The sequence below is a fragment of the Numida meleagris genome, chromosome 2, assembly GCF_002078875.1.
Source record: "Numida meleagris isolate 19003 breed g44 Domestic line chromosome 2, NumMel1.0, whole genome shotgun sequence".
Classification (NCBI taxonomy): Eukaryota; Metazoa; Chordata; class Aves; order Galliformes; family Numididae; genus Numida; species Numida meleagris.
The window spans coordinates 111,577,215-111,599,937 of record NC_034410.1 but is presented as its reverse complement, the minus strand read 5'-3'; the positions used below and the strand labels follow the sequence as shown (position 1 = coordinate 111,599,937).

The 22,723-nt window shown below is 47.3% G+C and overlaps 1 protein-coding gene across 10 annotated transcripts in view; it reads right to left on the bottom strand.

Annotated features, from left to right (window-relative positions):
- Nucleotides 18,277-22,723, bottom strand: part of CHD7 (chromodomain helicase DNA binding protein 7) — a 132,452-nt gene continuing 128,005 nt past the window's right edge. For 6 of the 10 annotated variants that reach the window (XM_021386048.1, XM_021386049.1, XM_021386045.1 and 3 more), the window contains one exon: nucleotides 21,188-22,141. In XM_021386048.1, coding sequence (XP_021241723.1) covers nucleotides 21,188-22,141 — 954 coding nt within the window. Of the gene's footprint in view, nucleotides 22,142-22,723 lie in introns of all 10 variants that reach the window. The other 4 variants (XM_021386053.1, XM_021386054.1, XM_021386052.1 and 1 more) reach the window with 1 other exon arrangement.

Here is a 22,723-nt window from a genome sequence, read left to right as displayed (position 1 = left end):
CCCCCACAACAACAACAACAACAACAACAACAACAACAACAAAAGAAAAAAGAAAAAAGAAAAAAGAAAAAAGAAAAAGGAGGGGAACTGAGAGAGAAAAACCCTCTGTGATAAGAGAGTAGCTTTTGTATAGGCAGAAAAACACACACACACATAGCAAATAATTGATTTGTAATAAAACCAGAGGTTGTAACAGAATTATTTTAGGGCTATAAATACACTTTCATAGATAATGGGATTTGAGTGTGGGAGCTGCAGGGTGAGAGGCAGCGGGGTGCTCTGAAAGGAGCTCCAGGGGAGCAGCAGCCTCAGAGAGGGCGTGAGGCTTCTTTGTTGTGTGTGTGTGGAGGGGTGGGACTGTGCATGTGTGTGTGCGTGGACATGTGTGTGCAGACGCGTGTGTGTGTGCACACCCCTCCGCAAACCCTGGAGCTTGCTGTCAGCAGGCAGCACCTGGAACCTGCGGACAAAGCTCCCATGCTCAGGGCAGCAGCATTGGGTTGCAGCCTTCAGAGGACACTGGCTCACTGAGGATCACTGAGGCACCAGGGTTTTTTGTAGAATCATCGAATTGTTGAATCATTAAGGTTGGAAAGACCACTAAGACCATCTAGTCCAACTGTCAACACGTGCCTGTGACTGCTCTAAACTGTGTCACTCAGTGCCACATCTACCCTTTCCTTGAACACCTCCAGGGATGGTGAATCCACCACCTCCCTGGGCAGCCTGTTCCAGTACCTTCAATGGTTTGGGCCAAAAACAGTGCTTTCAGGCAGATTTGTGGATAGGGAAAGAAAATAAAAATTGTGAAACTCTTGACAGCACTGATTTCAGTCAGACTTTACCCAGGAAGCCGGTGATTTGTGCGGGCTGCCCTTGGCTGCTGTATCTCATTCTCCTCTTCCCCACTACACACAGTTCACACAGCTCAATAGTTACAATACAAAATTTTTAATTCACGTTAGGGAGCAATGAGTGGGAATAAAGGCTTTCAGTACGTGGAAGGGCCGTTGCTGTGCTCCTGTTTAGTGGTGGGACAGTTTTTTCAGGTGAGCAATTGATTTAGAAAACAAAAATGCAAGTACTGGTCACCTGAAAGTATTTGCCAAGTTCACCATGGTTGTGGTGCATGGTCTTGACAATTTAAGAATTTCACTTGGGGGTTTTCAAGGGAAAATATCGAGATTTTCAAACTGAAAACACTTTACTCTTCATTTTAAAATGAATCTTCACTTTGGAAATTGTTTATGCTTAAGGATGTCACAAAGTGAACAAAATGAAATGGTCTTCTTTGGGGTGAAATTATTCTTTAAATATGTTTTGTGCTGCTGAGCATTTTTTTCCACATCACTGAAACCTTTTTTTTTTGTTGTTCTTGAATTTGTATAGGAGGGAGAGCCGGGTGTGCCCATCTTGCCTAGCTCCCCCTCACCCCCAGCACCAGCCCAGGGAAGCCCAAACACCAAGAGGGAAGTCATCAAAACCACACAGAAAGCATCTCAGATACCTCCCTTGGAGGAGGGGATAGAATCACTCCATTTTAGGGACTAGCACTCAGGCTGGTGGCATTTTCATATTTCGAGCTGGTGGTGGCAGAGCTGCCCTTAGCCCCAGCTCTAAAGTGAATGTTGCAGAGGGAGCCCAGTCTGGACTGGACCCCCTCTGCCTCTCCAGGAGGAGCCTGCAGGCCATACTGCAGGGGAAAGCCGGGAGCCTCTGTATCCAAGAGCAGATGGCTCCATGTCTCCAAGTGGGGCAGTCCCCTGTCCTCCAAGGCAAACACAAGTGTCTCTCCAAATTCCCTCAGGTTGCATCCATCTTCCCTGCTCTGGCGTGCTGCGGTGCTGCCGTGTGCTGTTTTAGGAACTGGGACCGCTGCGTCGCTCCAGAGGAGACAGCACGAGGCCCAAACAGGAAGGGGGTTGCCAGAAGAAGCCCCATGGAGACGCGGCATCTGTTCCATCTTTCTCTTTTTGCTCTTGTTTGAATCCTTCAGCTGAAGCACTTGGGCAGTGAGATGCAGAATTCGGCTCGGTCTGTTCTATTTTCTGCAAAGTCTCAACCTAACATCACATCCTGTGGCACTTCAGGCAGCGTGCATGTTTTGTAGACTTTGCTTAACACCAGGCTGTAGTCAGAAATTATAGACATTTTAAAGTAATATAGGTAGTAGAAAGGCAGTATTTTAATATATTATTTAATGCATTAAAAATACTTAGAATTCCTTGAGAAACACAGCTGTCTGAGATGCTGCAGTCGCGTTGGGCAGCAGCAAGCTCATTTTTCCCTCAGTCTCTGGCCTCACCTTCTCAACAGCAGCCTGTTCCCTTCCCACTATATGTTTCTCCATATTGTTCCTTACTTCCCTTTTTAAAATAATATCAGAATTCTTATCCTAGTCATATGCTTGTTATAAACTTCATTCTCCCTAGGAGAAGATTGAGCTAATAATATGACAAAACAATATTTGATAAATACCAATTAGTAAGACCCATCAGTGGGCACAGAAGGACATAAAACAGCAGCCTGTGCTCCTTGCCCTCCATTTTATTTATTTGGCTATGTGTACAGCAGGTGTCCTCTCCTGTGCTATTAAGAGGTTTGGCATCCTCCAAACACATTTGCAAGAGCCCTGGACGTTTCCACAGTTTATGCTTACGCACTTTGGTGGGCTTTATCCTGCTAGGAGAGGCTCCAGGAGAAGTTGGGGAAAAAATAAGGAAGGTCCTCAGGAGTAGAGTAAATGCACAGCTGTATGTCAGCTACTCCCCAGCCTATTAATTCAGTCATGCCATGTCTATACAAGAGAGTTACTTCAGTTTCCTTTGCATTTGGATTGTTCCACCGAGATCTGTGAGCTTGTGCTATGGCTGAGCAAGAATGGTTTGATTTTTTGGGGAATATTAAGGCAAAATGGTTTCATGTGATTAAAACCCTCCGTAAGAATCAAAAAGGAGAGCTGACTTCTGATTGCATTTCTGCCTTCTTCCCTCCTCCCTCTCTTCAAACAACAACAAGTCCCTCATGAGAAAAGCTCCAGCAAGAAAACCCAGAATTAATTCGAGAAACATTCAGGGAATGAGAAAAAGACCTAGTAATGGACACTGCATTAACCTGAGTGCTCAGCTCTACTACTACTGCAATCCCAGTGTTAAGAAGCCATCATCTGGTGCTGCCATGCTCCCAGCAGTACCCCTGACAGGTTGGGGCAGAGTCATTCCCAGCATGGGGATGGTCAAGGGAGCAAGTGCTGTGCCCGGACAGTGCCACCATCCTCACCCACTTTGTTGCTTTGCCTGTCAGGACAGCGCATGTCTTCCCTCCTTATGGCAGTATGCAAGAAGCTAGGTACTTGAGCACATCCATCACTTGATTTTAAACTTTTTTCAGCAAAGTTGCAGCATCACTTTAACTCTTTACACATGTGACATCCCAGCTGTTTGGTATTCTCTCTCCGTTGCTGCACCTTTTAATCTCTCTGCTCATGTTGTCCTTATATTGATGCTGCACCAAACTCCTCCCCATCAACTACAGCAGTGAACACCTGTTCTCACATTAACTTTATGTGCTTAAATTCTTTGCGAGCATCACTCCTGCCCTACAGCCCTGCTGTGTGCTGAGCCCTGATAGATAATACCTATGAAACCTGCAAAATAGCTTCGGGGATGAAATACAGAGGATTCCTCACCCAGATTTACTTGCTGTTCCCACCTGTCCCATCTGAATTTATAAAATATATGCTTGTCTGTTGGGGAATACATTTATTAACCATCTGGGGGATGAAAAAAAAGCCCGCTTTATCCATCCATTATTCTTCTGGCTTCAACTGGTGGTAAATCAACCATCCTAATAAAGCGTTGCATTTCCTAAATGAACAAAAATTCCTTTGGGCATCAGCAACAGCAAAGGTATCCATCCTCCCACAGCCCCACACAGCCACCACCAGCTCCAGCACCCTCATCCCTCTGGTTTTTCCCCTCGTCCAGTAACTGGCACAGATCACCTGCACTTGCAGCCCGCCCCTCACCTGCCCTATCCGCTGCCTGCCAGCAGCACTGCACCAGCTGGGGGCCGCCCCCCCCCAGATGACCGCAGGAGGTTCTGGGGAGCAGCTGCGCTCCTGCTCCCCCCGCCGCAGCTGCAGCCCGTCCTGCCAACAAAGGGCGAGCAGCAAACTTGTCGTGGCATATGCTGCTGCGGTCGGCTTTGCTGCGGCTTTTGTTTGGATTTGTTTCCTGCAGAACAGCCCAAGTCCCTTTGCTTTCTCAGCGTTCAGTGAGCACTCTGCATTTAGCCAGCAGACACGTTTGTATTTTGTCTTCGTAAGCACTCGTAGTGACAATAAGAGTCCTTGGGCCTGGGACACAGCAGCCCCGTCCCTGCTGTGGACGCTGCTCTGGTCCCATCCGTCCGTCTGTCTGTCTGCCTGCCCATCCTTCACAGTGCAGACAAACATCCGAGAGATGACCACTTTCCCCTACTGCAGCGTCACCCTGAACATCACAGAGTCCCTGTTCAGCCAGGTTGGGTGCAGCTGTACGTTTCACGTCAGTGCTGCCCAGTGACCTGAGAGCCTCCCCTTCTAGTATCCCCCTAAACTTCGCCCTCACAGTGCAGCAAAGGCGCCCACCTTAACACCAGGAAACCCTTTTCCATTCCTGTTAGTATCTGCTTGATCCCTTCAAAGGCACGGTAAGCAGTGTCGGGGAACTATTTAGGAGTCATTTAGGAATCCCTTTCTTAGGAATTATTTGGGAGCTCCTTATTTGGGTCTCATAGGCACATTCGCGCTCTTCCCTGGGACATGGAGACTGCTCCGTAGGTGCTCCCAGTACACTCCTGGCGCTCACAGTGCCCTTGGGCACGTGGCTGTCCCTGCACCAGGACATGCCTTGCAAGCAGCATGCCAGCCCTGTTAACTCCAGGGTGCTGGGAAGCTCCCATGGTGGTAAAGCTCCCCGTGACTGCGGGTGAGAGCATCTGAAAGCACAGCCTCAAGCATTCCCACGTACACGAGTAATTTTTAAAGCACGCAACCAGTTTTTCTAAACATGCACAGTATTCAGAATGCGGAGTATTGCTTCTTTCACATCTGTCTCCAAGCCCAAAGCGGGCGGGAGCACTTCCTTATTTCCGCAGATAAACGCAGCTCGTGCGTAGGAGCAGAGCAGCACGGAAACACCTCGCGTGGTGCTGTCATACACGAGAATGCAAACACAGCTTTGGTGCAAAACTCCTTTGTGCGATGAGTGTGGAGGGAGCTGGTGAAGATGAGTGAGTTTCAGCAGCTAAGTGCACATATATTAGGTGAGAACTCGTATGCTCAGGAGAGCACTGCAGTGCTGCATTGCACACGTTGGCAGCTGCAAAAATCTCAGGTGTTCATTTAAAAGCAGGAATTGGAGGAAATGTTGTCCTTTTCTTAGGCTTGCTTAGAGGGAAGTGAACATTTTCCATGCAAACTTTTTACTCTGTCTTTTATTCGGCGTATTCCGTGCATGACACTGGTCTTATTAACCTCTGCCTCCTGCACTCGCCCATCAAGTGCAATAAAATGGCTCCTCAATGTCCTTGGTCTGCAGGGAGTTTCCAGAAATGGCATCTGTGCTGACATTGAAATAATCTGCCGGCCGAGGCCAGTGTGCATTTATTGACGGGGCTGCCTGGCAGCGGTTCTGCGAGCCGCTCCAATCTTGTTTACTTAAATCCTTTTCCTTCCTCTCTTTATTTCAGAACGCAGCACACCGTGCAATGATGCTATCTGGTCGTGGTTTCACACACATGAGCTGGCTGGGGCCGGGGCATGGAGGAGTCAGGGTGCTCAGCGCTGTCGGCACTCGCTGCCTCCAAATGCAGCTTTCTGATCCTTCCTTCCTGGCTCTGGGCCCACGGCAGGGTCACCGTGAGAACAGCTCTGCTCACCGCACGACTTCCATCAGCACGCTGCAAACTAAACTGGTTGAGGTTCTGCGCGTTTCACTTGGTAAAAGAGCGGTGAGGCAGTGGCACAGGCTGCCCGGGGAGGTGGCGGAGTCAGCGTCTCTGGAGGTGTTCAAGAAACATATAGCTGTGGCACTGAGGGGCATGGTTAGTGGGTATGGCGGGGATGGGTTGGCTGTTGGACTAGGTGATCTCAGTGGACTTTTCCAACTTTAGTGATTCTATGAGAGGGACACAGGGCCCTGTGGCAGAGCTGGTGGCTCTCGCACAGGGAGAAGGATGCAGCCAGCCTGCAGGGCGGGGATGAACTGGGAAGAAAGCATGGCGAGCTATGGGCTGGCGCATAGAATCATTGAATCATTAAAGTTGGAAAAGACCTCTAAGATTTCCTAGTCCAACTGTCAGCCCATCCTCACTATGCTCACTAACCATGTCCTCCAGTGCCACATCTACCCTCTTCTTGAACACCTCCAGGGACAGTGACTCCACCACCTCCCTGGGCAGCCTGTTCCAATGCCTCACCACTCTTTCTGAGAAGGAATTTTTCCTAATATCCAACCTGAATCTCCCTTGGCACAACTTGAGGCCATTCCCCCTCATCATCTGGGAGAAGAGGCCAAACTCCTCTTCACCATAACCTCCTTTCAAGTGGTTGTAGAGAGCAATAAGGTCTCCTCCCCTGAGCCTCCTCTTCTCCAGACCGAACAATCCCAGTTCCCTCAGCTGCTCCCCAAAAGCAGTTGAGGGATGCACAGGTGGTGAGGGAATGCAGCCTTGGGAAGGACAGCACTGCCTGTTGGTAATGCCCTGCACTCAACACATAAGCACCAACAAATGTGTCCATGCAAAAGTACCAGTGTGAGAGAAAAGTGAGCAGTGCACAGCCTTCTTCTTAGAGTCCACTGAGCTGAGAAACACAGAGTGCTCAGTTTAACCCCACAAACTTCACTCAGAAGGAACACGGCCTTTCCAAACACCACTGGCTGCTCCTGGGTTACCCCATACAGAAACCAGTGCAAACATGGGACAGCAAGCAGCATTTGCCCAGATCTCATTCAGACACTGCTAAGCTGTAAAACTCCCTGGCTCAGACACAACACATTGAGATAAATGTGGAGCTCTGGCTTTGAGTCTTCGATCTTCAGTTTGTTGAAGAGGGAAAAAGTTTAATAACAAACAGAAAGAGAAAAAGGTGAATAACAAACAGCTGAAGGAGAAGCCACTGAGATAAATGTGGATCTCCCTGCAAACACGAGCCTGCAGGAGCAGGGTCTGACCAGCATCAGCCTTCTCTGGGGTGCAGGAACTGCCCTGCAGGTATTTTTGTGGGCAGATGACACAAGCTTTCCACCTAACCCAGGCACACATTTTTCAGGGATGCTTGTGAAGGGGGCACAAAATGAGCCAGCAGGTACAGTGGGTGTTTGTGCTGCGTGGAGAGGATTTTTCCATCTTATCCGTGGTTCAAGCTCATACCCTGAGAAGTTAGATAGGACAGTGAGAAATGTGCGAATATAACATGTATGCTTTCCCCCCTCTGCTCTTGCACCCCTTCTGTGTGGGTCTTCTTAGGGCTCAGCTAAAACCTGTGCTCCTACCATGGCCTCCTGCCCATCAATCTGTCTGGGAGAAGGCAGCCAGCAGGGTTCAGTGCGCCCCAACACCCAGGAGCCGCAAGAAGGGCTTAGGGCTGAGTTTGTGGTGGGGACAGAGGACAGAGCTGCCCTGTTCAGGGCCTGGTGCTCCTCACGGGTCCTTCTGGGGAGGAGCAGGGCTGGGCTCTGCACTGTGCTTGGGGTCTTGTGTCCCCATCTCTGTTCATCACCAGATAGGCAGCTGAAACAAAGAGGGAGTAACAGCAGCTGCTGGAGGCTTTTCCAGAGAATAAATATTTCTATTATTTCCCAGGCTGACTGGGAGCATTCAGGGGCTGTGGAGGATGGGTCCTCCCTCGGCTGCCTCACTTATCTCAGCCGCTCTAGGTGGTAGCTGTGGCAAGTGGCACGCTCACCAGATAACAGAGGCTTAGAGGGCTGCTGTCTTGCAGAGAAAGGGAGATGCTGACTCAGCTGCTGGGAAAACCAAGCAAAACATGCACAAGGCACAAAAGTTTGCTCGTGGCCCACTCTCGCCCAAAGAGGAGAAAATAAGGGAGGGTTTCTGCACATAGGAAGACATTGAATTAACAGCGCATCCGCTGTCGAGGCGAGGGGAGAGGCTGGGCGCACCAACAATGGAACAAAACAAAACAACACAAAGGCAGGAAATGCACAAGTTCAGGTTCACACAGCACGGCCGGGGCAGGTACGGGAAGCCCTGCCCGCACAGTTCTGCTGCTCACCGGGCTCAGTCCAACAGGACCTTAACCTGTGTTAACAAGAGGGTCTTCAGAGGCTCATACCCTGGCAGAACACCGGTGTCATCAGATGCTGAGCAAGACAATGGGGCAACAATTGAGGGCATGAAAGAGAAAGCCATGTAAAACTTGGCTTGGTTAGCACGTGCTTTTGGACTCAAAGATGAGATGATTCATACAGACTTTAAATCAAAATATATTTGAGAACTCAACTTCTCTCTGGTGACCGTGACAGGGCTGGAGGGAATGGCATGGAGCTGCAGGAGGAGGGTCAGGGTTCTTCACCAGAGGGCGGTGGGCATGGAACAGGCTGCCCAGGGCAGTGGGCACGGCCCCAAGCTGCTGGCATTCAAGGAGCATTTGGACAATGTTCTCAGACATAGGGTTTGGGTTTTGGGTGGTCCTGTGTGGACCCAGGAATTGGATTGGATGATCCCTGTGGGTTCCTTCCAATACAGGATACTCTGATTCAATGACTCTATGAACCAAATTCAGCCACATGACCTGGAACCAAGATTTGACTGCAGGACAGGACATGATCTTGCCATAAGCGCTGGACTGGGGAGAAACTGCACCACCAGCTTTCCTGTGTCAGTGAGCAAACCTTGCTGATCCTTCACCACAGTGCTTCCTGGGGACACAGGGTCACCAAAGCTCTTCAGTGGGCAGAGGGCAGAGGACGAGATGGTCACTGGATGTCCTGAACCCATCAGGATCTGTCCCAGCAAAGTGGCATCGCCCTTGCTACCATGGAGGAGGGCTGCAGCTTGCAGAGCTGAGTGAGGAAGGGCTGTCCTCCACCAGCCAGGCTCCTTCCTATCCTCTTGGTTAGGGCACTCCCGGTGTTTTGGATGGAGCTCACCATCCAGCTTTTCTGCTGCCAGAGCAGCTGCGCTCATTAGCATGTAAAGGACAAGGAAACTGCAACTCCCAGTCTGCTTTAGGAGCAAAGTGGGAGATCAGAAAGCCACACAGAAGATGCACAAACCCCCATGCATCCCAGACCCTCGCAGAGAGGCAGAAGGCCGCAATAATTTTTGACGTGCTGGCACTGTTTGCTGAATGTACCTTGACAGAAGGGAGCTGCCTGGCTCCCACTTGGCACACGAGATGCTGTCTCAGGGAGAGATGAGAAGGAGCAGCCTGCAGACTGCTGGGCAGCCGTGGTGCCTTATCTAGTGGCCGTAAATCTCCTCGCAAATTTATAGCGCTATATAAAAGTTGAGAAAGAAGGAAGAGGCCACTGCTCTGTAAGGATAGGAAGTGGTGGGGAAAGGAGAAGAAGCGGGAGTAATTTGTGCAGTAGCCTGGAAAGAGTCCATGGGGAGTTTAAAAAGCAATTTTATTTTGGATGCTGAAATGAAGCAGTGAGCCACTGGCTGTTTGGCTGAGGGTGAAGCGGTCAAATGTCACAGCCCGGGAGGGAAGACAGCAGCTCTTCGTCCCTCAGCCCCGGAGCGAGGTGTTTAGTGGGGGAGGGGGGGATTACCGCACCAGAAGAACATGAAAAACAAACCAAAGCAACAAAAAAAACAGGAAAGGAAAGCATGGATGGAAATTTCAGCAGAAGGCTGAAGAGTGCGGCAGCAGTAACACACAGAGGCTGTAGTGTGGCTGGAGAAAGGAAGAGGATGCGCAGGGGTGGGGGTGAGGGGGAAAGAGGGACGGGGCTTATAAACCACTGTCAGCTTAATTTCATTTCCCAGGAAAATAAAAAAAAACTATTTGTAGGCACACGGACGAGAACAAGGAGATGCAATTCAGCCAAGACCGGTTTGTCAAGAATATATTGCATCAAATCAAATTAATTTCCTTGTGTGGTAAAGCAATAGGCTTCGTGGATATACTTGAGGTTAGCAAGGCTTTTGACAAAGCCTTCCATAACATCCTCCTAAGTAAATTGGGGAAGCAAGCTCTAGCTCGAAGTTCTGCAGTACAACTGAAAATCGGATTGGAAACTGTACGAAAGGATTTAGTTTATGGCTAAAATCAGATTCTGCAAGGCCTCCCAGGACCTGGTGCGAGCAGTACTTAGTGGGGAGCAGGGATCAAGCCTTCACAAGAAGGCTTGAAATTTATTGAACGCCAGCATTCATGCTTAAGAAGACCTTGACTTGACGTGATGGAGAATTGCTCAAAGCGCCCAGGGGGATGCAGCACAGTGCTTTGTGGACCAGCTCAACCCAATGAGCACAGCCAGTGCAGGACCAAAGGGACCAGTCTGAAAGGCACAAACCTCAGGGAATGGACAAACTACAGGTCAGTATGAAGACCAAAGGACTGAGAGGGAACACAATTGTTGGCTTCCAGGGTGGAAAACTTCACTACAAGGGAGAAGGGATCATTGGGTTCATGGAGCATGGGAGTAACACGAATAGGCAAAAAATTACAGCAAGGAGAATAAGTCAAAATACAAGCACAGCACAGTTTGTGGGATCATCATCTCCCAAGATCCTTAGGAAAAGTTAAGCTAATAAAACCAGAAGAGTGCTTCACCCTCTTTTAGGGTGGTGGACTTGTTAGGTGCTCAAAGGCTGCTGCTGTACCACAGTCTTCTCTTTCAGTGGAAGAGGAGAGAGAAGGATGAAGACAATGCCAGAGCTCTGGGCAGCGGGGCTGGCGGAAGGTGCCCATCTGAAAGGCTTTTCCGTGTGTCACTAATTATTCAAATTTTTTAATGCAATCTGTCACAGCTGTCTGGCCCCCACTAGCCTAGTGCATATCAGAGGCACACAGCCAAAGTCTGTGGGTGTAATTTGGAGCTATGAAAAAAGCAGGCCTTCTGTTTTTACCCAAATATACGGTGCTTTGCAAGGGTGACATACAGCTTTCTCTGTATGCATTTCACTCTATTCACACATGGCTGGAGGAGAGTCGCTGAGAACGGATAAATCCCAGCAGTGGGAAACCAGAAGAAAACATGCACTGATAAACTGGTGAAATACAGTGCTTGAGGATCGACCATCCAGTAATAACTCAGGGCACACAATCCAATAATTTAATAGGATAATTTAGGTTATTTTGTTTAGGGCCTTGATGCTCTAAGTTCAGAACCCAGCGCTGGGATGACTTTTACTACTGGCTTGGATGTGGCCAACTTTGTGCCCTGGGATTCCAACACCAAACACAGCTCCCAAGAATAATATTTATAACACCCATTTTTATTAGCTGTTTCTCCACCAATTGTTCTGTGAAATGCCTGAGCCACAGCCTGGCCTTTTAAAATTGCACACGAACACATGAAGGCTCCAGCATTCCTTCTGTGTACCCACAGGGCAGGCTGCCTGCGCACAGGCCAACGTGCTCTGTTATCTTCACGTTTTGCTTTGCTGACATTTATGAATGCCACTGCTGAGTTAAAGAAAATTTTATTGGGCTAAGAGAGCAGGATATGGTGATGTTCATTACTGGTGTAACTCCTCATTTCATTCATCACAGCCATAATTAATTTTCTAGCACAGGTATAGACTGAGATTTAAATCCATCCTCATGAAATGAATTAGCCCCTTTCCTCATCATATTTGGAGCTCCCTATTGTGAATACACTCCAAGTGTAATGGAGAGGCAATTTATGAGAATGAAATCTCATCTGCGTGCTATTCCTTGCCCTCTCTCTGGTGATTTTATTATGCCAGGGCACCTCTTCCCATTTGTTTAGAGGGCAGGCTGCATTCGTTATCATAAGTTCAACAGGTTGTTTAGCATACACTAATGCACAGCAGGGCTGGAATGCACGGCATCCAACAGCCAGAGCGTGCAGTCGAGGTCTGTGGCTGAGGGATGTTGCTGCACATAGCATCTCAACACCAAGGAAATCCTTAAAGCAGGGTGCACCGTGGTCAAGGACTCAAATCTAAGCCCCGGATCAGTCCCGGGGAGAAGCTGGATGCCACAACTTGGGTGCGCCAGCACAGCTCCCAGCACCCCCAGGTTGGAGGGCAGCACGGACGGAAACATGAGGAGGGGATGGATCAACCGCTTCCACCCAAACTGCTGTGGCCGAGTCCGTTCAGATGCAAAGCCATCCCTGTGAAATGAATTAGCCCCTTTTCTCATCTTAGTTGGAGCTCCCTGTGGTGGATATAATCACGGCAATGTGTGAAGAAAGCTGCAGACTTCTGGGAATGAGCATTCAGCTTCGAGGGAGCTCAGGAAAGCAGAAAGGAAGAGAAAAGGTTTTTGCAAAGCGTTGCGATGCAATGGCAATACACTGAGGCCCTGTGTGGGGACGCTGCTGTCTGCACGCAGCCCCACCGCCTTCAGGAGAAAAGTTTCCACCTTTTGGTTGTGTCAGAAAACTCCAGTTCTGAACATTTCCCTGTTGGAGGGACAGCAGATCTTTTTCCACGCTGCTGGCCCCATAGCCTGCCAGTTTGGGAGCTCTCTGTCCTGGGAAAACCTTCACCCACATCAGCACTGAGTCTGTGATGCGCAGTGACCACTGGGGCAGCTGCGTGCAGATCTCAGACGAGACAAGGAAGACGTTCTGCTCTTTCAGTTTCAGCTGAGTTGAAAATACAAATTGGCGCAGTTTTTCCCTTTGGGAAGGGGCTGCTTTTGGTTTTCCAGAAAGCTGGGACGTAGCTAATTAAAACAGCGCGTATCGTCCTCACATCACATCCTCACCGCTGAACTTCTAACCTGACATAAATACATTGCATACTGTAACGTGTTTCTTCCAATTATTAACCTTGAACATGGCAACCTATAAATCATCAGCGAAACAGCTGGTGCTCAGCATCGCCCCAAAGGTGTACGATTACCATCACTTTATATATATCTTGGTATGCAGACATGAAAAATTCATTGAAGAGCTCGGTATCGTCAGGCTTATTGTAATGAATTTTCGTAAAAACATAGATCATGCTTAAAATAGGTGTCCGCTCATTATCATGTCGCCATTTATATCTTCCTGAATTACGTGTGCGTGGCTCGGCTGATTTCTTAGAGTCAAATGTGATTGCTAAACCAATTTAGACCAGTTTGCCTGTACTTCAGGGTGAGATTTTCATCTTTCGCTCTGTGCCTTTTATTTCCACGAGGACCAGGACTCCAACTTGCGGAATATCAGATGGATTAAGGATTGTTCCCAGCTGGAGATCTCACCACAACACTTGGTGTTGCATCCATCGCTGCCAGGATTTCAGCAACTGCCTTCAGCGCTTTAGCTGTGGGGAAGATAACTGCAGTCACATGAGATCAGTGCCAGCAAACAAAGGAATGGTGTGACTGTAAACCAGCAACAAAAGCAAGGGGAATAAGCAGACCATCAAGCAGGATGTAAATGAGACCTTGAAAATGAGCTTGCACAAAGCACTGGTGTAAAGCTCTCAGGACGGGACATTTAGGAACACGGGAGGCCGGAGGCAGCGGGTCACCTGGCAACATTTTGGTCTTCAGGACGGCATCCTCACCTTCTTCTGACAGCCAAGCACATGCACCTGGTCTAGGCCAGCTGGGCACACGCTCTAATTTAAAGCTAACCAGCACCTATCCAGCAAGCACCAGGAGGTGACACGTTCCCACCCTACCCACACCTTGCAGGGATGCTCTGGCTGCCCGTGTGCTGGGCCAAGCAGCTGTTGGCAGGTGATGGGAATCACGAGGGAGAGGCTCCGTGTTTTGCTACCAGTTCATGCCGTGAATCCATTGTTTCTCTATGGGTTACAGGAGGCTTTCGTCACCTTGGCTCCCTTCCCACCCTCCTCTGTCATAAGACCAGAGGTGGGACAGGGAGAGCTTTGTACCAGCAGCACCCTCTGGATTACAGAATCAGCCAGGGAAGCTCTTCCCACAGCTGCTGTAGGCCCCAAGGGACCAATGCAACAGGCAAAATGCACCGGTGCAGGCAGGGCTCCACCGGGCCTTCCTGTATCACCCTGTGCCAGAAGGGCACCATGGCCACCTGGAATGAGGTGGCACATGGCCGGATTCCCATGCCAATCTCCTTGTTCCCCTTGGAATTCCTGGTGCTGATTTCCCCCATGGTGATTTTTGCTTGCTGCAAGCAGCTGACACAACGACTTTTGCACACAACCCTATTGCTCATTGGTCATCAGCGAGATCAGTGCAGATTTAATTTGCTTTTGCCTGCCCACATCACCTATCAGGAAGAGTGAAGGCAAACATTTAAAAAAATAAATTGCTCCACAATAGCTTTCACATTGTTTCTGGAGTGCAAACAGCAAAGGCTCAGCAAGAAAACCCAGGATGACTGCACGCAAGCATTGCTTGGGTCACCACGGGCACTAAGGAGGGATCTACAACGTGACCTCTCCATGAGGAATAAGTGAAGCACGTAGCAGAGATGCACAATTTGTTCCAATTTAGTTAAGATCCTCTTGGCACGCCAGCTTGAAACTGCTTTAGGAAGACTTTATTGAACAGCACGCAAGAAAACCCGCTCCTCTTTCAGCCTGCATACACCCAAAGCTGCTGATGGAAACTGTTTCCCAAATTCTATCCCAGTCCGGGCAAGAAAACATCCACCTATGAAATAGCTGCAATCAAATGCCACACGGACTCAGATGCTGTCGCCGCATGGCATGATCCCTGCTCGCCCCAGCAGAGGAGCTGATCCAAATTCACTAGAGGCTGTTCAGGGGAAAGGATGCCAGGAGGAGCTGACAAACATGCGGTATTTAGCAGCGTGCGCTGAAAGAAGGTGGAAAGATCTTTTGATGCTTGCCTCTTGCGGCTTCCCGAAAATTGCTTTTCCTCTCCGGGTTAAATATAAATACAGGTAAGAAATGACGGCTGCTCTTCACATGGCAAGCAAAGCTAACAGAGCAATGGGAAAGCTCGCTCAAGTGAAACACGGAGTGGTATAAAGCCAGCAGATGCCTTTTTTCTCTTTCCGAATGCTCCTTTTTAGTGCTGTTGTACAGAGCCAATGACAGAAGGTGCTCCTTGGTAGCAACTGGTGCTTGGAAGGCTGGAGGGAAGATATTTTATTAAAAGAAATAATAAATAAATGAAACAAATCCTGCTGCTCCACACCAGCATCTGAGCTTTGGTACCTGAATTGGGTGCAGAGTTCGTGTCTGACCCAGGCACAAAGGAGCACTGAGAAGCAGCAACGATGACCAAATCCAGGGCCTGGTGTTACCCAGGGGCAGCAGGTGGCATCCAGCACCTGTACCCGAGGAGCTGGGAGCGCTCGAGGCACGCTCACCCGGGCTTCGGGGAGCTCTGCAGCCTCACAAAGCGGGCACAAAAGAGCAAGCATTGCTTGCAAAACAAAGCGCATACCCCACTGGTCACTGGAGTGCTACAAGCTGGAATCAATGCGAGGATTGTGACAGCTGAGAACAAATTCAGCTATGTTTGACAACTTCCAGAAAATATTGGCAGAGGACGGGGAGCCTGCACTGCCCAGCAGCACCTTTGTGAATTGATTAGCCATATAGCAGATGGCAAGCCTGCTGCAGACTGAGACAGCAGAAGATGGCCAGTCTGGCCGAGGAGAACTTGAAGAAGGCTGGGAGGAAAAGCACGTCCTTGTGCTGACAGCCCCCACCATACCTCACAAGTGTCAGATGCGTGGCAGATGAGGAACAGGACTGATTTTTAGCATTTCCTTCAGTTCTGACTATTCATCACCAGCACCTGCCCAGCGCGTAAAACAGACTTAGCTCAATTTAAACCCGTCACTCTTTCCTTTACAAAAATCCTTCAAGAGAAAATAAAGAAAAACGCTTCTTTTAAAATGTCCTTCTGAGCAGTGTTTGTGCAGGTCATTTCGGAATCAGCTGGTACGTCTGGGAGAAGTTGTTACACGCGCTCTCTGAGAGCGCACTTACCTTGAAAGTTTGAATTTAGAAAACAAGTTCTGGACAAAGAGCAAAGGCTGTGCTTCCCTCGTTCTGCTACATATTTTTGGGAGGGGTTTGGCACATGTTTGGGGAAAATTCATAATTTTAATGGTTTTAGGAAATGCCTGGGGCTATTCAAAGCCTGCACAGCTGCTCATCAGTAGCCAGGCATGGCTGAAGGAGCAGAAACTATGGATGGCAGAAATATGCCATCTTTGTCTGGTGCAGAACAATGCCTCTGCAGTGAGATACAATGGCTGTCTCTTATTTTCCACTAGGCCTTAGAAAAAAAAAAGAAAAAAAGAAAAAAAAAAGGGAAAAACTATAAAAAGGGGAAAGGAAGGATCCCGGTTTCCTTGCAGGGCCTCAGAGCCAAGGGAGCGCCATCAGCTCCACAGGCACAGAAATGCAAATCCTGCTCAGGCCCACAGCAGCTGGAGCCCATGGGAGGGGCCCGATGGTGCAGAGATCCCTGCTGCCCTACGGGTAACCCATGGGCACCTCACCACGGAGGGGAAGAGCTGGAGAAGCACCGAGAGCAGAGCTGGCTGCTCCTCACCCACAGCAAGCATTGCCTCCAGCACCAGAGGGGTTAACCTCACGGCCTGCTGCCATTCAGCTTACAGATGCAATTGCCCAAAACACCGACAAAGCCAAAGCTTGAAGTCTGTACTCCGCTTGGGCCAATAGGCTCACACAGAAAAAGTCGGAACGATAAACAAAACATGCATGTAACTCGCACAGTGAGGTGCCCCCATGAGCTCTTGCATCTCCGTACTCTAAGCAAGGTTCCTAAATGGGTGGTTTGGGTTTTAAAGTGGGCTGCAGTTACCAGCATTTTAATGCAGTCTCTGACTTGCAACTATCACTGGTGTCTAAACTGTAAGCAAAGGCTGCCTACAAGTAACAGACCGGAAACTACCAGCGTTAAGCTACTGCAACACAAATGGCTCCAGCAATTAAGATCTGTTGGTTTTACCAATATCGACCGCAATTTTATGAATGGCAAAAAACCTAAACTATTCATTGATACAGACTTATCCCCCTTCAGAAAATATATTTTTGTAGTACACGATCATATTATCCTAAATATTTGCTGGTTTGCATCATCAAATTACCCAAGGTCGCACGCAGACAGTGCTGGACATTTATTTTCCATTTGGAAGGGCTTCGATTGCTTCCAAAACTCTCATCAAACCTTGATCACAGCAACTGCCAATCCGTAACAATTCATTTCCTTTGGGAATTTTAATCAGAGCAGCTGACTCCAGCTGGTGATTAGAATATCTGCCCAAAATGCCACATTGCAAGGCCTCTTGAAGGCATCGCTTCCAGCCAGAGCCAGCACTCCCCCATCCAACGCAGCCAGAAGCGGTGATGGGGCTGCAGCTCCCAGCCCCAGGGAAGAGCATGGGGATACCAGGGCCGAGAGCCCTGGGTGCCTCCTGCTGCCACCAGAGCCAGCCCTGACGCCAAGGGGACAGCTGAAGTGTGCTATGTGGGACAGCTGGAGCCCTGCACACACAAGCAGTTTAGTAGGCAAGATGAAACTCAATGGGAAGCTCAGCAGTGGAAATACAATTGATTCCCTCTCCCCATCCCCCAAACTCTTGTCTCTCAAATGGAAAGTGCTTATTTTGCTGTGCTGAATTGGAAAGGTCCTCAAGAGAAGAAAACTACGTGCTGTTCCCCTCAGCGATACACTTGTACATGGCACGGTTTTTGACACTGACATGAAACAGACCAAAGCCAACTGAAGACACTTTGGACTAGTTTAAGGACTTGTCTGCTATGTCATCCATGACTTTTCAACCAGTTCTCCCCAGCAGTCTAGGTTTACAAAATAGGACCATAAGATTTCTCTTGCAAATTCTTAGAAAATATGTCCTTAGAAGCCTGAGCAGATCTGTTGTTGTTTTGCTGTTTCTCTTGGCGCGCCATGTACCTGGGAAAGGCTGCGTCAGCATGCAGATCATTCTACACTTTGACATAGACACATGCTCCTCCAAAGCAACAGAAAAGTCACTTGTACTCCTTGACATTCCCATTAGTAATTCTGTGACCATGAGGGAGGGGTCCGGCAAAACACGGGTACTGGCCGAAGGCTTCCAATGAGATGGGCAGGAAGGTGTTCCAGCTGTGAATCAAGCTGAGAATAGCATGTTCTAATCATCTTACGCACGTAAGCTTTTATTCATTTAGACACACTTTAAAACTTGGTGAGAATCATTGCAATTATTAACATGTTAAAAACTCTGTCGTATCAAAGAAAAACCTTCATATTTTCATGTAATACATTTCTTGGACATTAGATGGCAATCCCCCCACTTCATTTTTCATACCAGGGGCCCATATCTCTTCCAAAACCAAATGCCACCTTCTCTCCAACAGCTCTGCTTAACCTATAGGAAGCAAGGCTGTTGGAAAGCACGCGGAGAGCCCAAAGACTCCTCCACCACCACAGCATCCACGCTGCTACAGCAGTTCTCCAGTTTCAGTTTTGCTTTGAACAGGAAACGCAGCTGAGTAATAATGGTATTGAGGAATGCTTCTAATAGGGGTAAGATTCACTTCCTATGTCCTTCGGACACCCTATGGCATGACTTGGATGTTTCACTGCCAAAAACCTACAGGCAGAAATAGGCAGTTACCTGAATTTCCCCCTCGTTTTGACAGAGGAAGAGGGTTAGGAGAAGGAAAAGGGTTTGCGGGGCATTTAGCAATATAATTTCTGTTCTTGCCAATTAAAAAGGGGCCTCCCAAGAGATATCATTAGTCCGTTTAAATCTTTGCTGGGAATTATAAAAATGAGTTTAGAAAAGGGCTATCTTATATCAGTATGTGACATACACACAACAGGAAGCACCTAGCAACTTTCACAGGAGAAATTCTAGAGATAGAAGAGAAAGTAAGACACCAGTCATTTAAACAACTTAAATAACAGATAAAATGGATTCAACACACCAAATCAAGTTAATGTACCTTGGCTTTCAGCCTCTCACTGGTTATCATGGTCTGTGTGCAACGTTTTAGAAAGAAGCAGGAATAACACACCTCGTCAACCATCCAGTGGTGGACATGGCGGGGGGAAATCCTTCCTGACCTTCATTAACTCCATATGATCTATTTAAGTGGCAGTACAAGACATTCTGCCACCTATTCATTTCGACAGTGCATGTCTGTGATTCATTCACACCAAATTCACTTCCTAAGCTTTTATTTCTCATCTACTTTCACTGCTCGCTGAACACTCCTTCCAGGGCAAGTTCACCCCTTTTAACGCGTCCTCCTCACGGCTGAGTTCTGGCCTTGCAGTACTCCTTAATTCGAGCTCTTGTGCAAATTCACAGGGGATGTGAGAGGGTTGCAGCTCTCCAGCTTTCCAAAAGCACAGGTAAAATTAATCATAAGACAGGGGTCCACCCACAGCTGGCTACTCAAATAGCTAATTTTTTCATGTACTCTACTGCAGACTCAACCTTTCATCCTCACTATCGAGACGCTTGTGTATGTGTGTGTCAAGGTGACAACACTGTGAAAACAGAAGTTCTCAGATGGTACATTATCTCCAATATCAAAGGTCACAAAAGGGTACAAATCGGTAGTTCTCCAGAAGAGACACTGTTTTTTATGAAAAGTGGGTCAGTTTTAGTTTCACGTAGGTTGTTTGACACAGTGGTTTCTGGCATCACAAGCTCTGGTCTACAGGATACCACAGAGCCTTTGTATCCCTTGCTGTCACTACAGCATTGTGTTTTTCTACCCATTAACCAAGGATAAATGACCTAGATATTGTGCCTATTAAAGCCTCATTTTTCTTTTGCCCTTTTGTTCTTTAGTGTACCATATTATCACATGCTGAACACATTTTAAAGTATTCTCAGTCTCTCATGGCCCTTTTGAAGGAGTAAAGTAGGCTTTTTAGCATGCTTTTCTGTAGATTTACTTCGAGTGGAAAATATGAAGGTAATTCAGGGTTTCTCTTCCTGCCTAGTCCCGTGAAGATAATCAGTTCAGCATTTACAGCCACTAATCTATTAGGGAGTATAGCAGAAAACGCTGCAAAAAGCCACAATGCAAATATAAAACATGAACACCAGTTGTGATGTCCCTAAACACTACATTTTATAATTACATCTCTGCATATCATGGGTCACTTTTATTAAAAGCATCATTACTACAGTTGGCAGCAATTTACATCTTATCTTACATGATAGCAGTTTCCAAAGAAAAAAAAAAATAAAAAGACATCACAACAAAGAAAAACAATACATTTACAAAGTCATGTCTGTAAACTTCAAGGCTAGTTTAGAGTTGAGGTAATGCTGTTTAGCTTTGTGGCTAAAGTAACAAAGTCCTTTAATTTAAAAAAGGTACCTGATTTTTTTCTTTTTGTTTATACCAGTGCATTACAAGATCACGAGACGATTAAACTGTAGCTTTATCCTGTAAGAACCTTCTCCGCGGGTAAATTTCCAAAAGGTACTCTTCACATTCAACAGCTGCCTTATTATTGCTGCGTCTCAAGACAGAGACATTCACACTATCATGAAGATTGTCAGAGAGAGAGTGTGTGTGTGTGGGTGTGTGCGCGCATGTGAGCGGGTGAACTCCCATACAGTCAAAATGAAGCGCGAGTACGATATGTATGGTAAATTTCATCTTGACCTTCACAGCAAAAAAAAAATAAAAATAAAAAAATTAAATATATAACTTCATCCTTCCTTTAAGCAGCACTTCCTTCTATTAGTGCCACTTGATTACAAATTGCTGCTTTTCATAATACCAATGGTACCAAAAGAAAAAAAAAGCAGAGCATTATGTCAATTTCCTTAAAAAGACATGATCACCTCTCAAATTTCATCTCTCCTAGGGATAATAAATAATGCACTGCACAATACTTAATGACCAAGATACCTTTTGACACATCTGTATAACATGACTTGAACTTTTTTTTTTGCTACACTATGTTACAGAACAGCTTATAAAAACTAAGTATGGACATTAACTGTGAGTGTAAACAGTAGGACTACCACTTGTCAAAAGTTTAAAACACTTCAACTGTAACTGGTACTGGTTATTCATCATTTTCATTGTTTTCTATTTCTTCCCCCCCATCAAGTGAGTCTAATTCTTCACCCTGTGCTATTTCGTCTTCTAAAACGGAGGAATCTGCAGTTTTATCAAGGCTCTCCTCTGCATCACTGCCTTCCAGGTTTTCTTCATCTTTAAAGGCAGTTCCTTCAGTTTTGTCAGTAGCCTTCTCTTCGTTGGAGCCCACTGCATTCTGAAGTCCTGCTAGTGCTGGGAAACCAGGCAGAGTCAATCCTCCCAGTCCCGGAGGTAGAAACATAGATGGATAGAACAGGCCAGGAGCCATGGTAGACAGCAGGAAAGGATTGAAGGCCAGAGGGTTTGTGGGCAATCCAGTGTTGGTGGTGGTGGTAGTGGTGGCAGTGGCGGTAGTCGCCGCAGTAGCAGCACTGACAGATCCATTCGCAGAGTCAGTAGCAGAAACAGTGTCTGTGCTTTTCTCAGAGTCTTTGTTCTCCTCTTCATTCTCATTTTTCTTCTCTTCAGCTTTTGAAGCGCCATCCTCAGTCTCTCCTTGACCGGAAGCAGTAGTGGCATTTCCAGTAGTAGCCGTTATTGGGTTATTCAACAATCCGCTTAGTCCAAACATATTGGGCAATCCTGCCATCCCTGGCAACATCAGAGGCAACATGGCAGCCGGATTTTTAGCATCCCCCCCAGCAGCAGCAGCTGTTGCTAGCCCTGGCGGAAAGCCCATGAGGCCTGCGAGCTGGAGAGACTGCAGGTTCTGTAGATTCTGGAGGCTGGTGAGGTCCATTCCAGCAAACAGACTGTTCATTAGTAGTGGGTTGATTCCCGAAGTTGATGCTACAGCAGCAGCTGCTGCAGCTGCTTTGGCAATTTCACTTTTTGGCCTTCTTCCTCTTCTGCTTGCTCCTTCCTCCCTCACAACAGGTCCAGTGAGAAGACGGTCAAACATGGACTCTGGAACAAAACCCTGAGAAAGGGATGCAGAAGGACAGAGTTTTATTCTCTATTAGCTTTTATAGCTTTCAGCAGTTAACTAGCTATGATGGAAGAAATTGAAGGGATTTTATCACAATTAAAAAGCAGTTTGTTTTTCAACCCTGGCAAATCGTGACTAGCAAGCTACTAAAGTAAATGGCACTAGAACACATAAGAAAAACTGAAGAAAACAAAGTCACACGTTTTATTTATTTAAACACAGCAGAAAAACAAATCATGTTGAAACACTGGAAACACTACAGCTTGTATTTCCCAATCAACTCTAGTATATCAAGTAGCGTTTTAAGAGGTATTTGCAGAACTGTACACTCTATTTTCAAACAGCAGTTTTCAAATATAAGGTAGCAAAGCCAATCTTTCGATGCTACAAACTACCAAGATCATTACTGCTTCCGCTATGCATATGACAAATACGTAGTTTAGCAGTTGTTTAATAAATACAGGTGTTTGTAAATTAAGAATTGCTGCTTACTAAATGAAAAAACTACCACAAAAATCAACAAAAACATATAACAAATGCTGAAAGGTTGCTTTACTGTACCTGATTCTTCCA